Source organism: Anabrus simplex, chromosome 3, assembly GCF_040414725.1.
Source record: "Anabrus simplex isolate iqAnaSimp1 chromosome 3, ASM4041472v1, whole genome shotgun sequence".
In the NCBI taxonomy this organism is placed as follows: domain Eukaryota; kingdom Metazoa; phylum Arthropoda; class Insecta; order Orthoptera; family Tettigoniidae; genus Anabrus; species Anabrus simplex.
In genome coordinates, this window is record NC_090267.1 from 185,260,755 (window position 1) to 185,275,440 (window position 14,686).

General features: G+C 37.8%; 1 protein-coding gene across 8 annotated transcripts in view; it reads left to right on the forward strand.

The window, feature by feature from the left end:
• The window catches only part of LOC136866132 (SWI/SNF-related matrix-associated actin-dependent regulator of chromatin subfamily E member 1), a 221,649-nt gene that overhangs the window by 100,516 nt on the left and 106,447 nt on the right, over positions 1 to 14,686 (forward strand). Inside the window, exon 6 of one of the 8 annotated variants that reach the window (XM_067142823.2) lies at positions 13,698 to 13,773. The exons of the other annotated variants lie outside the window; for them this stretch is intronic. Coding sequence (XP_066998924.2) covers positions 13,698 to 13,773 — 76 coding nt within the window. The remainder of the gene's footprint in view (positions 1 to 13,697; positions 13,774 to 14,686) is intronic. 8 annotated transcript variants of the gene reach the window in all.

The window sequence follows — 14,686 nt, forward strand, 5'->3', positions numbered from 1 at the left end:
TTCATATTTATTGCCACATATTGCAAAGCTGAGGTTGTGTAGTTGTGGAGAAACATGAATTGTCCTTGTTGCTTATTTTGTCTTTTGATCATCGTTTATCAGTAATCATGAGTAAATCTGCAAAAAAAACATCAGGTGTTTAGGGAAACCTTTTCTTTGAGTTTTCCATGTATACCGAAATCGAGAAAAGGTGACATATTTGCCTTTTGTACCATGTGCTCTTGTGATATTAACATAGCACATGGCAGCAAAAACGACCTGACTAATGATGTTAAGTGTGTTAAACATCTTGGTCATTTTAAATCTAAGGAAGAAAATCAGAAAATAAATTATTTCTTCAAAGCTGGAGAAAAAATGTTTGCGATGTAATAAAGGCAGAGTGTTTGTTTACTTCTTTTATAGTGGAACACAACATTCCATTGAGTGCAGCTGATCATGCAGGAGCTTTGTTCAGAAAGATGTTTTCTACGTCGGAAATCGCAAAAACATATGGTTTTGGTTGCACAAAAGCAACGTGTGTCCTAAAGAAAATGCTGTGTAGAACAACCCAGGACATTGTTACTTGTTTACAGAATAGTCCATTTTCTTTTTCGACAGATGGAAAGCAATGATACCAATTCCAGGTTGTATCCCATAGTGGTTATTTTTTATGATGCTGCTCGAGAAAGTACTCTAAGTACAGTAGAACCTTGATAATTTGAAATTGATTAATTCAAATTCCCGCCTAATTCGAAGAAACTCTCGTTCCCGGAAACATGAGGTACAGTTTTGCATGTTATTTAAATTGTTTAATTCGAAATGCGGATCATTCGTAATTCAACGAACAATGTCAGTCCCATTAACAAAATTCAGACTGTTAATTCAAAACTGCCTTTACATTTTTTAAATAGTATTTTACAGAGTGATTTAAATTCAAAATTTATCCACGTCATGATAGAACACGTCTTCTGGAACATGCAGGGGTAGCTTTGTGCACTTTCACTCACTTCGTTGTCTACATTTTGCTTCATATTTGCTCATTTCGAGTGAAATCGTCATTCTTTTGTAAATAACATAGCAGGCAGTGTGTGCAGAAGCAGAGTCCGCGAACACTGGTGACGCAGACAATTCGTGAACAATTTGTATGCACCGAACAATATTGTCAATGCCGATGACACTGCCTTTTTTGTTAATGACAAACCCAAATGGACGTATAGTTTTAAAGCAGAGGGGGGTCATTGTACTGTGTTGGAATGCACACAGAAGCAAGACTTACTCCACTCGTCATAGGCAAGTTCGATAAGCCACGATGTTCAAAGGGCATTGGGTACTTTCCGTGCAAGTACAAGGCATCTAAAATGTATAAACTACAGTAATCCAATGAATAAAGCACTTGCACAGGAAAGCCAGCATAGATTTCTTTTCATCTTTGAATCATGCTTTTTTTTTTTCCTCTCTCTTTCGTTGCATGAGGTTATGTTTGCCAGTGATTTATCCAAGTACGTTATTTGAATAATGTAAATGCACCTTGTTAGATATACAATAGAACCTCAATAATTCGAAATCGGTTAATTCAAAATGCCGCGTAATTCGAAGAATCTCTCGTTCCCCGAAACACGAGGTACAGCTTTTCGTGTTATTTAAATGGTTTAATTCGAAATATGGATAACTAAATTTTACACAATTGAGATTCTTCCACCGTTTTGATACTTTATTTTGCCTTTTGGCAAATTTTTTATTTATATGTCAACAGTACATGTTTCGTTCCTTATTTAGGAACATCCTCAGCTGTTATAGTGGCTTAAGTGAATGGTTAAGATTTTAAACACATAGATTTACAATACATTGATTCACTTAAAAACTAAATACGAATTAAGATAGATGATATTAAAGACAATGTGGGGTTAGTGTGTTACTGGTATGAGAGCAGATGATTACATGGTTGATTGACTTAAAACTATGTCTATTCATTAGAATAGTTGTTCAAAAAGTTTTTCACTATGTTACATAAAAAGTCTATATGCAATTAAAAAATTTTTTTAAATGTTTAACTTCATAACATTGTTCGAATTGTTGAAAGTTTTTCTTCCTTTACTACCAGGTAAGTTGTTGTATATTGTGTGCTTGTTATAGTGCTTTTGATTGAGTCTAATGTGGAAACTTTGGAGCTGATTGCTGATCTATTAATGTGAAGGGAGCCTCATTTCAAATTTCTTGCTATAGCTGAATTCCGATTCTACTGTGACCCTGGAGGGGTGACCAGACGCAAAGCAGCATCAAACGTCCCTCCAGGGTCACAGTAGAATCGGAATTCAGCTATAGCAAGAAATTTGAAACGAGGCTCCCTTCACATTAATAGGTCAGCAATCGGCTCCAAAGTTTCCACATTAGACTCAATCAAAAGCACTATAACAAGCACACAATATACAACAACTTACCTGGTAGGAAAGGAAGAAAAACTTTCAACAATTCGAACAATGTTATGAAGTTAAACATTTTTTAAAAAAATTTTAATTGCATATAGACTTTTTAAGTAACATAGTGAAAAACTTTTTGAACAACTATTCTAATGAATAGACATAGTTTTAAGTCAATCAACCATGTAATCATCTGCTCTCATACCAGTAACACACTAACCCCACATTGTCTTTAATATCATCTATCTTAATTCGTATTTAGTTTTTAAGTGAATGAATGTATTGTAAATCTATGTGTTTTTAAAATCTTAACCATTCACCTAAGCCACTATAACAGCTGAGGATGTTCCTAAATAAGGAACGAAACATTTACTGTTGACATATAAATAAAAAATTTGCCAAAAGGCAAAATAAAGTATCAAAACGGTGGAAGAATCTCAATAGTGTAAAATTTAGTGATTAAATTTTGATACGGAAAATGAAGCTGATTACTTGCAAATATGGATAATTCGTAATTCGAAGAACAACATCGGTTCCAGTATTGAAATTCAGACTTATAATTCGAAATTGTCCTTCAATTTGTTAAAAATAATACTTTACGGCGTAATTTGAATTTAAAATTCTCCGCGTCACGATGGAACGTGTCTTCCGGAACGTGTATCTTTCCGCACTTTCACTTTGAGTTTAGTGTGTCTACAGCGTGCTTCAGAGTTGCCAAGTTCTAGTGAAATCAAGTTCTTTTGTATTCTTCTAGTTACTCATTTTATTTAAAGTTTTAGTGTGCAGTTATAAACTTCGAAGTTGTTATATTTTATTAATACTGTGTTTTAGTTTATTGTTACGATATTTTAGTTTAGGGCACGTGTGTTCCTTTTTTTGTGTTGCGATGGCTAAGCGTCAGTATTCTTCAAAGACACTCGGCGAGAAAGTGAAAATTATAAGGGAGGTCGACAAAGGACAAAAGACGAAAACTGAAATAGCTAAAGAATTTGGAATTACTGTGTCCACGCTTCGAACGTTTTTAAAAAATCGTGAGAGCATAGAAGCTCAGGAAATGCAGGGTGTAAATACAGCAAACTGAATGCGCGTTCGAGGAGCTAAACACTCCGATTTGGAAGTACAGTTGATCGAGTTTTTTCGGCATGTTCGGGCAAACAATATCCCAGTAGATGGCGAGATTATTAAGGGGAAGGCGAATGAACTGGCGCTGAAGATGGGTCTTGAATTTCAGTGTTCGAACGGGTGGATTCAGCGTTTTAAGGAGCGGCACAATATCACATGGCAGGCAGTGTGTGGAGAAGCCGAATCAGTGAACACTAGTGATGCAGACAGTTGGCGAGAAAACGTGGCTCACATAATCAATTCGTATGCACCGAACAATATCTTCAATGCCGATGAGACTGCATTGTTTTTTAATGCCGAGCCCAAACGGACTTATGGTTTTAAGGGAGAGAAGTGCCATGGCGGGAAATCTTACAAGGATAGGGTCACAGTCCTTCTGTGTTACAATGCAGACGGAAGCGAGAGACTTCCTCCCCTCGTCATAGGCAAGTTCGAGAAACCGCAATGTTTTAAAGGCATCAGGCACTTTTCATGCAAATATAAGTCGTCTAAGAATTCCTGGATGACAGGCAAAATTTTTGAGGAGTGGCTGGTATGCCTTGAGCGCAAAATGGCATGCCAGGACAGGAAAATACTTCTGTTGTTGGATCAGTGCACTGCACACAAACATAATCTAATTTTAAAACATGTGCGTCTTCTTTTTCTGCTGGCCACCACTACGAGCTACTTGCAGCCCCTAGACCAAGGCATAATTTCATCTGTGAAACGTGCCTACAGAAAGCGACTGGTGCGTTACTTTCTCCGGGAAGTTGCTAGAAATATTCCGGCAGGAGAAATATGCAAGTGGAACGTAATTGATGCAATGCGGAGTGTGACAGTTGCCTAGGACTCTGTTCCTTCATCGACCATCAAAAACTGCTTCGTCAAGTGTGGTTTTGGTTCGTTAAATGAAGTAGAAAAGGGAGCAGAAGAAGAAGAAGACGACAATGAAGATGAATTGGAGGAGTTACGGCAAAAGTCCGATGTCGGTATGACTTTCTCCGAATATATCGCCATAGACCATGCGGAGACTACTTCAGAAGAGCGGGATCCCGCCATTATGATCAGCTGTGACGCCAGAGGGAGATGCAGCTACAGGTGATGTTGAACACGACGAAGATAAGGCGCAGGCGGCAACTGTTCCGTCAAAGAATGATGTACTTGCCGCTCTCGCCGTGTTGGATTCAGTGATAAGTGCTAGTGATGCTGACAACGCTACAATTAAGGCTATGGCCCATATGGAGCAGTTCGTAGCTAGTGTATATAAAAAAAAAGATGAAGCAACCTCTCATACAGTCTTTCTTTAAAAGGCAATAAGCCTAATGTGTGACAAAAAATCCCTACTGGATCATTAAACATTTGTGAACTATTCAGGTACTGTACATAGTTATCTATTATTCTTTATATTTGTGTAAAATGTATGTCTGGGTTTTTAATGTTTGTGTTGTTGGTGCCATGTGTTTCCCATATATGTCTGGGTTTTTAAAGTTTGTTTTGTTGGTGTAATGTGTTTCCAATTTGGACAGCCTTGTTGGCTCCCCTGTGCAAGTGCTTTATACTGCACTTAAATCAAGTAGGTTATAACATATTTGCTTAAATTGCGTCGTGCATATATACAGTAGATTACCGTACTGCTTGTCTTTGAATCGTGTTTTATTTTTCCCGGGTGTGAGGTTACGTTTGACAGTATACGGCGTTATCCAAGAGCATTATTTCAATAAATGCACCTTGTTAGATACATTTAGGAATTTTTTTCCCTACGGCATTTGAAAGGTTTAACTGTGAATCAAGGTTAACTCGTGCAGTAACGGGCATTAGAATATCTTGTAACGCAGCAAGGGTTGGTACTGCTGAATTGCGAATCGGCGGTTAATTCGAAATCGCGTAATTCAAAGTCCGATTTTTGAGTCCCAACGACTTCGAATTAACGAGGTTTTACTGTATATTGGAAATCGGTTTTTCCATGGCATTTGAAAGGTTTAAACTGTGAATCAAGGTCCTTGCGCTCCGATGCACGGTGAGCAGCTGTGACTGTGTCACTTCCCACACAACGGGAATCACTTTCGGCAAAAGGTCATTATTACTGTCTAAATCATCTGAAAATTCAAGGGTATCTGCCTCATTCAGCCTTGAATCTGGCCTAGCCATTATTATAAAAAGATGGCACAAGCACGTGCAACAATGGAGTAATGAGAAGGTGTAAAATTATAGTTTGCGAAGTACAGCGAACACACGATATACCAAAGAAATGAAATAAACTCTAAACTAAACTGATAGCAATATCAAATTGTTTTATTCGTAAGCCAAGCCAAACAGATCCTCGCAATAACAATTTTGAATAACCACAGCATAAACATTCACGGTCAACAGATTATATTTGTCGGAAATAAAAATATTTTGTAGGGCTGGTGGATATATGTAGAGTAAAACACAAATTCTACGCTTTAAGTTACTGTCACGATCTACTGTTACCATTCTCCCCATAACCTCTCGCGCCGACAGATCGGCGCACTGAGTGCGAAAGGGCTTGGTACTTTTTTTTTTCCTTTGAAACTTCTTTTTGACATTCTTCTCTTATGTTCAATCTCAGGCCTATCTCAGTGTTATCATCCAACAGTAGTCAGCGATCATCTTCTTGTCCAATCTTCGTTGATATTTGCGCTCCATAGCTCTGATGTCTTGGTGGAACGTTTCACCCTGTTCTTCGCTGACTGCACCCAAATTTTCGGGGAAAAGTCCACATGTGAGTGATGGAAATGTATTTTGCCACTCCTGGAGTAACCCAATGCTTAAAATTTGTCCACATATTCATTACAATTGCTTTATAGTCAGGATCCTTTTAATTACCCAAAAATTTACTGATGGAATCTTTGAAAGCAACCCAGCTTTTTTTTCCTTTGTTGTCATGCTAGTCTAAATGTCTTTATCCTTCATAAGCTTGCGGATATCGGGACCAACAAGGATTCCCTCTTTCAACTTGGCTTTGGATAAACCTGTAAACTTGTTGCACAGATACAGTAGAAGTCCGCTATAATGAGTACGGCATATAACGAGAATCCCTTTATAATGACAGTTGTTTTTTGCCCCTTCATAATTCTTGTGTATTATCCTTTGCTTACAGCAAGATCCCTATCACTGACGCATCCATTATTACGAGCAATTAAGCGTGCGTGATTTCTTTCGTTACCGATATTAATACACCCAGCGATTATATTACGTGCGATCAATCATCTTCAGTATCGTTTCCTCGCTATGTCCACTAAAACGAGCTTTCTCGTCGACATTTGAAGGCAGTGTCGGAGTCGATTAGTAATACCCTTACCGGGCGAATTGGCCATGCGGTTAGGAGCGCGTGGCTGTGAGCTTGCATCTGGGAGATAGTGGGTTTGAATCCCACTGTCGGCAGCTCTGAAGATGGTTTTCCATGGTTTCCCATTTTCACACCAGGCAAATGCTGGGGCTGTACCTTCATTAAGGCCATGGCCACTTCCAACTCCTAGGCCTTTCCTATCGTTGCCATAAGACCTATCTGTGTCGGCGTGACATAAAGCCACTAGCACTAGTAATACCCTTCAACTGCTGTTCCGTAAAGAAAATTAGAAATAGATGAGAACATGTTTTCATAATAAATACGGTATGTAAATAACATTGTCGATAGCAGTTGTTAACTCGTTAGAAATAAAAATTAAGTAAACGATAGAACGGTCGCTTAATTTTAATAATCTACACTGACATTAAATAAGAATGTGATACATCTCAAGATATGGCAGAGGGCATCACTGATTTCTGAGGTTAGATTTTATTTTCTCGCATCTGGTTAAATTTCGGTAAGGCTATTTCCATCTAAATTTATAGCTAGGTTATCACTTTTCTACTGGTGCTTGATGAATGTTTTCATGGTACATACGCGTTTAAGTTAGGTGACCCTATTTGAATAATAAAACTGAAGCGTTTGCCACAAAATGCGACCCTTGATATCATTTTCTCGCTATGTGCACTCACGAGCTCTCTCATTGATATTCTAAGGAGATGTCGGAGTCGATTAGTAACACTCGTCAACTGCTGTTCCATAAAAGAAATGGAAATGAAAGAGAACAAGTTTTCGTAACAAATACATAAATAACCTGGTGGATAACAATTGTAAACTCATTAGAAATAAAATCTAAGTAAAGATTGCTTAATTTTAATACTCTCTACTGAAATTAAATAAGAATGCGGAACACCTCAAGATATGGCAGAGCGCATCACTGATTTCAGAGGGTTTCTTTATATTTTCTCGCATCTGGTTAAATTTCGGAGAGGCTATTTTCATGTAAATTTATAGCGATAATGTTATAATTTCTCTACTGGCCCTGGGAATATATTTTCGTGATACATATAGTACGGTTGAGTTAGGTTAGGTGACATATAGTACGGTTGAGTTAGGTTAGGTGATACTGTTTGAATAAGAAAACTGAAACAATATTGCCACAAAATGTGATCGATCATCTTCGGTACCGTATTGTTTTCTCGCTATGTACCCTTGCGAGCAGTCTCGTCGACATTCAGAAGCGATGTAGGAATTGATTAGTGATACCCGTCAACTGGCGTTCTCTAAAGGATAGTTCGAAATGAAATAGGTTAACATGTTTTTCTAATAAATGCGTAAATAACATGGCCAATAGCAGTTGTTAACTCATTAGAATTGAAGGCTGAAGGAAACGAATGTATAATTTTAATGTTATAGACTGAAATTTAGTAAGAATGTGATACACCTCAAGATATGGCAGAGTACACCTTTGATTTCAGAGGATAGTTTATATTTTCTCGAATCTAGTTAAATTTCAAAAAGGCTGTTCCCATGTAAATTTGTAGCGAGGAGGTTATTTCTCTACGTGTACTTGAAATAAGTTTTCATGATACATGTATGGTGAGGTTAATGCTGTTTGAAGAAGAAAACTGGAACGTTTGCCTCGGAGGCCTCTGGAGTGATACTATAATATTTTCAGAATTACATTAAACGTACACTTTCAAGTATGATCAGATTTCGAAAAATAACAAACAAGTAAGCAGTAGTGTGGATATCATCCGTGAAAATGCAACTCTTGAAGAAAATGTGATTGCAGTTTCATACCAATTTTAATGTGCATGATGTTTTTCCCAACTTTTACAAAAATCGGATGTAACGACAATCCACTATAGCGAGTATTTTTTACTGTTATAAATTCTCGCTATAGCAGACTTCTACTGTATTTGAATTAATCGCCATCTTTTGAAATAGCCTTAACATACTGTTTCCTTACACTTAATTTAATATGCAAAGGGGGTAACAAGAGGTTTTTTTTTTTTTGGCTCAGCTAAGCTTTTTTGAATTACATTCTTGGTGCATGGTTCAAGATTTTGTATTTTTGGCCATTCTTTTTTAACCCAATGTTGAGTCTTATCGCAGCTGTCCCACTCACAAATGAAACATGGATACTTTGTAGATCCGCCTTGTTAACTAAGGAGCATGGAGATTACTTTCAAATCACCGCAAATGGTCCAACCATGGCTGGCATATTTTATTTTGTTGAGGATGAGAGCCAGGTTTTCATAGCGTTCTTCTATATGCACCGAGTGTTCCTCTTGTACAGATGCATACTGGCTTCCATTATGAAGGACAGACAGCTTTCAGGCTCCTTTTCGAAGAATCTATAAACAGCCTCCATTAGTCTTTATTGTAGGTGATTAAATTTGCTCATCAGTCCGACTCGTTGGCTGAATGGTGAGCGTGCTGGACTTCGGTTCAGAGGGTCCTGGATTCGATTCCCAGCCGGGTTGGGGATTTCGCTTGTGATTAATTCTTCTGGCTCAGGGACTTGGTGTATGTGTCCGTCCCAACACACTCCTCATCACATTCAGACAACATACCACACTATCAACCACCACAGAAACACGGAATAGTGATTACATCCCTCCATATAGGGTTGGCGTCAGGAAAGGCATCCGGCCGGAAAACAGGGTCAAATCCAAACGTGTGACACAGTTTGCAACCGCGACCCCACAGGTGTGGGAAAAAGTGATAGAAAAAGAAAAGGAAGAAGAAGATTAAATTTGCTCATCAATCCAGGAACACTCGAACAATAGACCAGTTTCTCGTCTTCCTCAAAATACTTAACAAATTCCTTTTCTCTATTCTTGTACCAAAAAAAAAGGACGTTCATTTGGTCAATATTTTTTTTCTTTCAATCTGGAGCCCAACAATTCAGCTGCCTCTTTTGGAAGGCACAGATCTCTAGTCAGATCATTAAGTTCAAGCTGGCAGAAGTGTTAGGGTGAATCGCCTTCAGAGGACTTATCTTCGGTATTGGAGCATTGAACTTCAGGATGTCCGGAGTCTGAAGACTCTGAAGAGATGACTAGCAATTCAGTTGGAGGCAAAGGCACTGGCACATCAAGTCCATTCGTAACGGGGTGCATGGCTGATGAAATGTTATCAGTTTAGCAGGATTTCTGCTGTTATACCCACAGACATGGCAGGAACAAAAGTAACAATCATCAGGGTGGTTTTTTTTGGCTCCACCCGTGTCATAGGAATTCCGAATCATAAAGGAGTCTTCTTTTTTTTTTTGAGCTACAAGCATAAATTATTGAGACGCTGCACACAAACTTTATGAGGAGCCCACGATTTGTCCTGGTTCTTGAGTTTCATGACAAAATATGCAAGATAAAGTTGTCTAACATAGTCTGTAATGCTTTTCATGCGATTCTTAATAGCACTATATTCACCGCATATATAACAAAAATCATCTGGCACATTTTCACAACGTCTACTGGAAGCCGTGTTTCACAAAATGCACAAAGAAAAGCAACCGTTAAAATTGTTTCTGTGAAGAAGTTTCCACTTGTCACTGTATCAGCGTACGCACGACACTACTTGGTGAGCGTTCCTGCAAGGTCGGCGAACGAAGATGATCTGAGATAAGGATTTGCACATGTGATGGGGTGGTGTCACAGAGGGATAATCTGAATGTTTCACCTTGGTAGAAGGGTCAGGCGGGGAGTGAATAAATTCAACGCTTAAAACAAATTATGGCAAATGTTCATAAAAATCCAAGTACAATTGAATTTTTCAATAAAGCCTGGCGTGATAGACCATTTTAGGCCTGTGTTATTGGACAGAAAAATGGAGTTCTAGCAGTTTTGAAAGAAACTCAACAGAATATTTTTTGTATTGGTTGCAGCTGCCATCTAATTAACTTAGCTGCTGAAAAAGCTGCTGCAACTTGACCAGTTAGAATTGATGAAATTCTTGTTGATATATTCTATTACTTGGAGAAGAGTGCCAAAAGAAAAGAACTTCTTAAGAAATGTCAAAGTATGCATGAAAAAGAAACAAAGAAGTTGTTGAAGCATGTGTGCACAAGATTGTTATCCCTGGGCATTTAGACAGCTTATTAGATCAGTGGGATCCACTTCTTTCATGTTTTTAAGGATGAGATGGTAGTTTGTGCTCCAATACTATTCCCAAAGGACACAGTAGATCTGCTGGCAAACAAATGAAGAGAGTGTGTGATTCTCCCTCCTCCTCCAAGGGGAATTTTCAGCAGCAAACAATAAGTGACAATTAGTGACTCAGAGCCAGAGAGCCAAACAGTGTTATTGCATGTTTATGGATTGAACATGTGAACACAATTCTTGCTTTCTGTTTGTAAATTTGCGAGGAAAGGGAGATGTCTCCCAGCTTTAACTATTTGAATCTTTTCCCAAACGAACAGGTTGTAAATGGCTTTTCAAACAGATTTTCAATTCTATCTGTTTGAGAATCATCCCTAATTAATTGGGACCACATATGCACAGAACAGAACAAAACAGAATCAACACACAATGAATCAACTCGCTAATCAACAAAATAAACATGAATGAAATCACTAGTCAGTCACTACTCAAGCACTGCAGGTAAATCACCCCAGTGGCATTGGCCACTTTCGTCACGTTGGGTTCTCGCTAGGGGGTAATCCGTGGTTCCTGATCGCTGTAACCTTGGACATGCCGACTTTCTCGAAGTTGCTAACAGGTTGTTTCCCTGTCTTTGCGAAAGAACAGATGCTGGTGGTTCATTTTTTGTCAAGATATTGTGCACTTTGGTTTAAATTGATAAGGCTTCACTTTTCTGGACATGTTTATTCATTCCAAGCGATGTGTTGACACTGAAAAACACTCGTAGACAGACGGAAGTGGCGCATAATTTCCTGCAGTAAGACAACAATGACGTCACTTTGTGCCCTACCTAAAACCTAATATTTTCATATTTTGCAAGCTAATGGAGATTTTTAAGGTCTGATTTCGACATTTCACTCTACTACACAAAATCTTAACTGAATTAATTAAAAACAAAAAGTGTTATTTTCATGAGTTTACGAGGCCTTTAAAATGGTATTTCATGGATTTCACTATTGCTTCCCACAGACCACCAAAGTGAAGTGAACTTGAAGGCATGAAATGCCAGATTAGCTGCTCTGCTGCTGCATGCTCATGAAATCATAGGTTAAATGATTCTGACAGGAACATTTCTCTCAGATCTTGTAGTTTCCAGTTTGCTCCGACAAAATTGGTTCCATTGTCACTATATATGCGTGCTCACTTCCCTCGTCTTGCTGCAAACTATAATGCAGCTATAATGGCCTCTGAAGATAATTACTAACCACTCGTAGATCGATTGCCTTTGGTGACAAGCAGACGAATATTGCAATATAAAATTTCAGTGTTGTTTTGCTCCTCATATTCCCACACTTGATCAAGGTGGGATACATTTAGTAATAGATGCCATGAAGGATTTCCAACAGTGTTAAGCTTTTGTGGGTTTAGGCGACGCATGACAGTTATGACAAGCACGTCATTCCAAACAATTCGTTTTGTAAGAGTCCAAGGGACAATATTTGTGTCAGTTTACACTTTTCATCCTACTGTATATGGTCATGCCATTAAGAGATTTCCAAGAATATAAAACAAACTGATATTCTGTTGAAATGAGAAGTCCTTGTTCTCTTCTGTTTATCTTTACACATGTAACTTTTGAATACAATTTCAAGCTCGTTATTTTCTATGAATTTCGTTGCAGTTTCCTACTTCTTGCAAAATGGGTAAATTTTGTTTTAAATTGTCCTTATTGCTTTAATTTGCAAAAGTAAAATCACTACAGTATTTTCTTAACAAAAATCATATTATTAGTTAAGATATGTCAAAATCGCATCAGAATATTGTTTTCTTGTGATCATCATTGATGTAAAAATAATGCCTCTACTCATCTAGGAAGAGCACAGAAGAGGACAGTTATTTAGTTTAATGGATCGAATCATGTTCTATGTAAGTATGTTTTTTGTGAACGTTCAATTTTTAGTTGAATGAGACTCTCCAATTACGAATCTTATACTCAAGCTTTTTAGGCTTTTTCAATTGTGAAATAACCAGCATTCTACCAGAGAGCTGTTTGGCTGTGTAAGTTATGGCTTTAATTTTTTCAGATTCATGGATCGTTATCAATATAGCTAAGTCCCGTTTGTTAATGTTACATGAATCATTTGTCAGTCCACCCTCTTGGCTAGTTGCACCTATGGCTTGGTTACCTGCTTCTCTGTGATGTACAAGCCACACAATCACAACTAGGTCACATAGTTTACAGGAAGGAACCCAACTTTAGTATTTATGTACTAGTTCCATCTGGTTCATCGAGATCAGAAACATTTAGAAACATTCAACGTACTGCTTTTAGTCTTAGCAATAATCACTCGCCCTTGCGGACACTGTTCTTTGAGATGTAGTTATGTTGGAGGATTATTGCAAGTCTTATGGCACCTATTACAAATGAGCCCACACAATTACAGAGATTATCAGATTGTATACTTTCGGCTGATGGCCAAAGGTACCTGTAGCCGTACAAAGGAATAAAATATATAAACTGGTTAGATTTTGTTTCTTGTTTTATTAGTGCATTGGTCTACAATAAAATTGTAGTCCACAGATGTGATAGTCCCATATTGTTATTATAGCAGATTGCATTTGAGAAATGAAACCTCATTTTTGCTGTGTGATGAACTTGTCTTTCCAAGAATTCCTTTTTATAGTTAAAGGTTTCCTTTAATGATGTATCAGCTTTTAACTTTTTTAGATCGTGGAGAGCAATATATGTGATTTAGTGCCATTATGAGGTTTCACCTTGACATGTTTTGTGCTGTATTTCAGGTATTATATAATGAAGCTCTGAAATCGTATCACAGTTCTCCGGCGTACGTGGCATGGATGACAGCAAAAACGAAAGGTAGGCAGGCGGAGGCATTGATTTTGTCCCGTCCTGTCACTATGGGTGTGCTATTTTTATTGTTTCTGACTTTCACTTCCAAATGGGAAACAGGAACTGCTAGAACTATTAACATGTGCAAAACTACTTGAAATATTTGAGTAACCCTTTAGTTATGTACATATATTTATAAGTCTTTTTGTAACAGTTACCATTTGGTAATTATCTTCACTAAACTTTTAATATTCAAAATTCACAGATTTTCAATGAGAAAGTACTCTGTTGTAGATAATGCTGTGGCAACTCAGTGCTGATAAGTGCATGGTGTGGTCATGACAATCTGGTATTAATATTCTGGCAAAATTCATATTTTTTTTGTTCTCTGCGAGTATTTTTTATGCTAGGGTTGTGCTTAGTGCGTGATTCATTTGAAAGACTTGAAGAAAGGTATTAAATTTTCTGCATTCCTTGTATTTTTCTTGTCCACGTGTGGTGTTTCCAAATGCATGTAAAATTGAAAATGATTCACTACCAGAATAATTCTGAAATACACTGATGAGCAATTGATATAACTCTAGGAAACAAATGGAGAGCAGCAACTTAATGTGTAAGAATGCATAGAGTTCACATAAAAGAAAGGCATTGGTTCAAAATTTTTGACTGCAGCCTTCGTCAGTGGAGCATTGTGATGAGCAATTGAATTAGAGAGCTGTCGTTTTGGCAAATTGGCATTGTGGTCGGCCCAGCAGGGTGCATGACTTCAGTGTCACCAGACCCCATACTGGCAGTGTAACACGTTGAGCACAGGATGGGTAAGACAAAAGATCTTGGCGTATTTGATCGCAGCCAGATTGTTGGTTCCATGCGTATCAGTAGAGGTGTTAGTATTTGTTAATTAGCGATAAAACAAAAAATCATATTTGGAAGTTAGGAT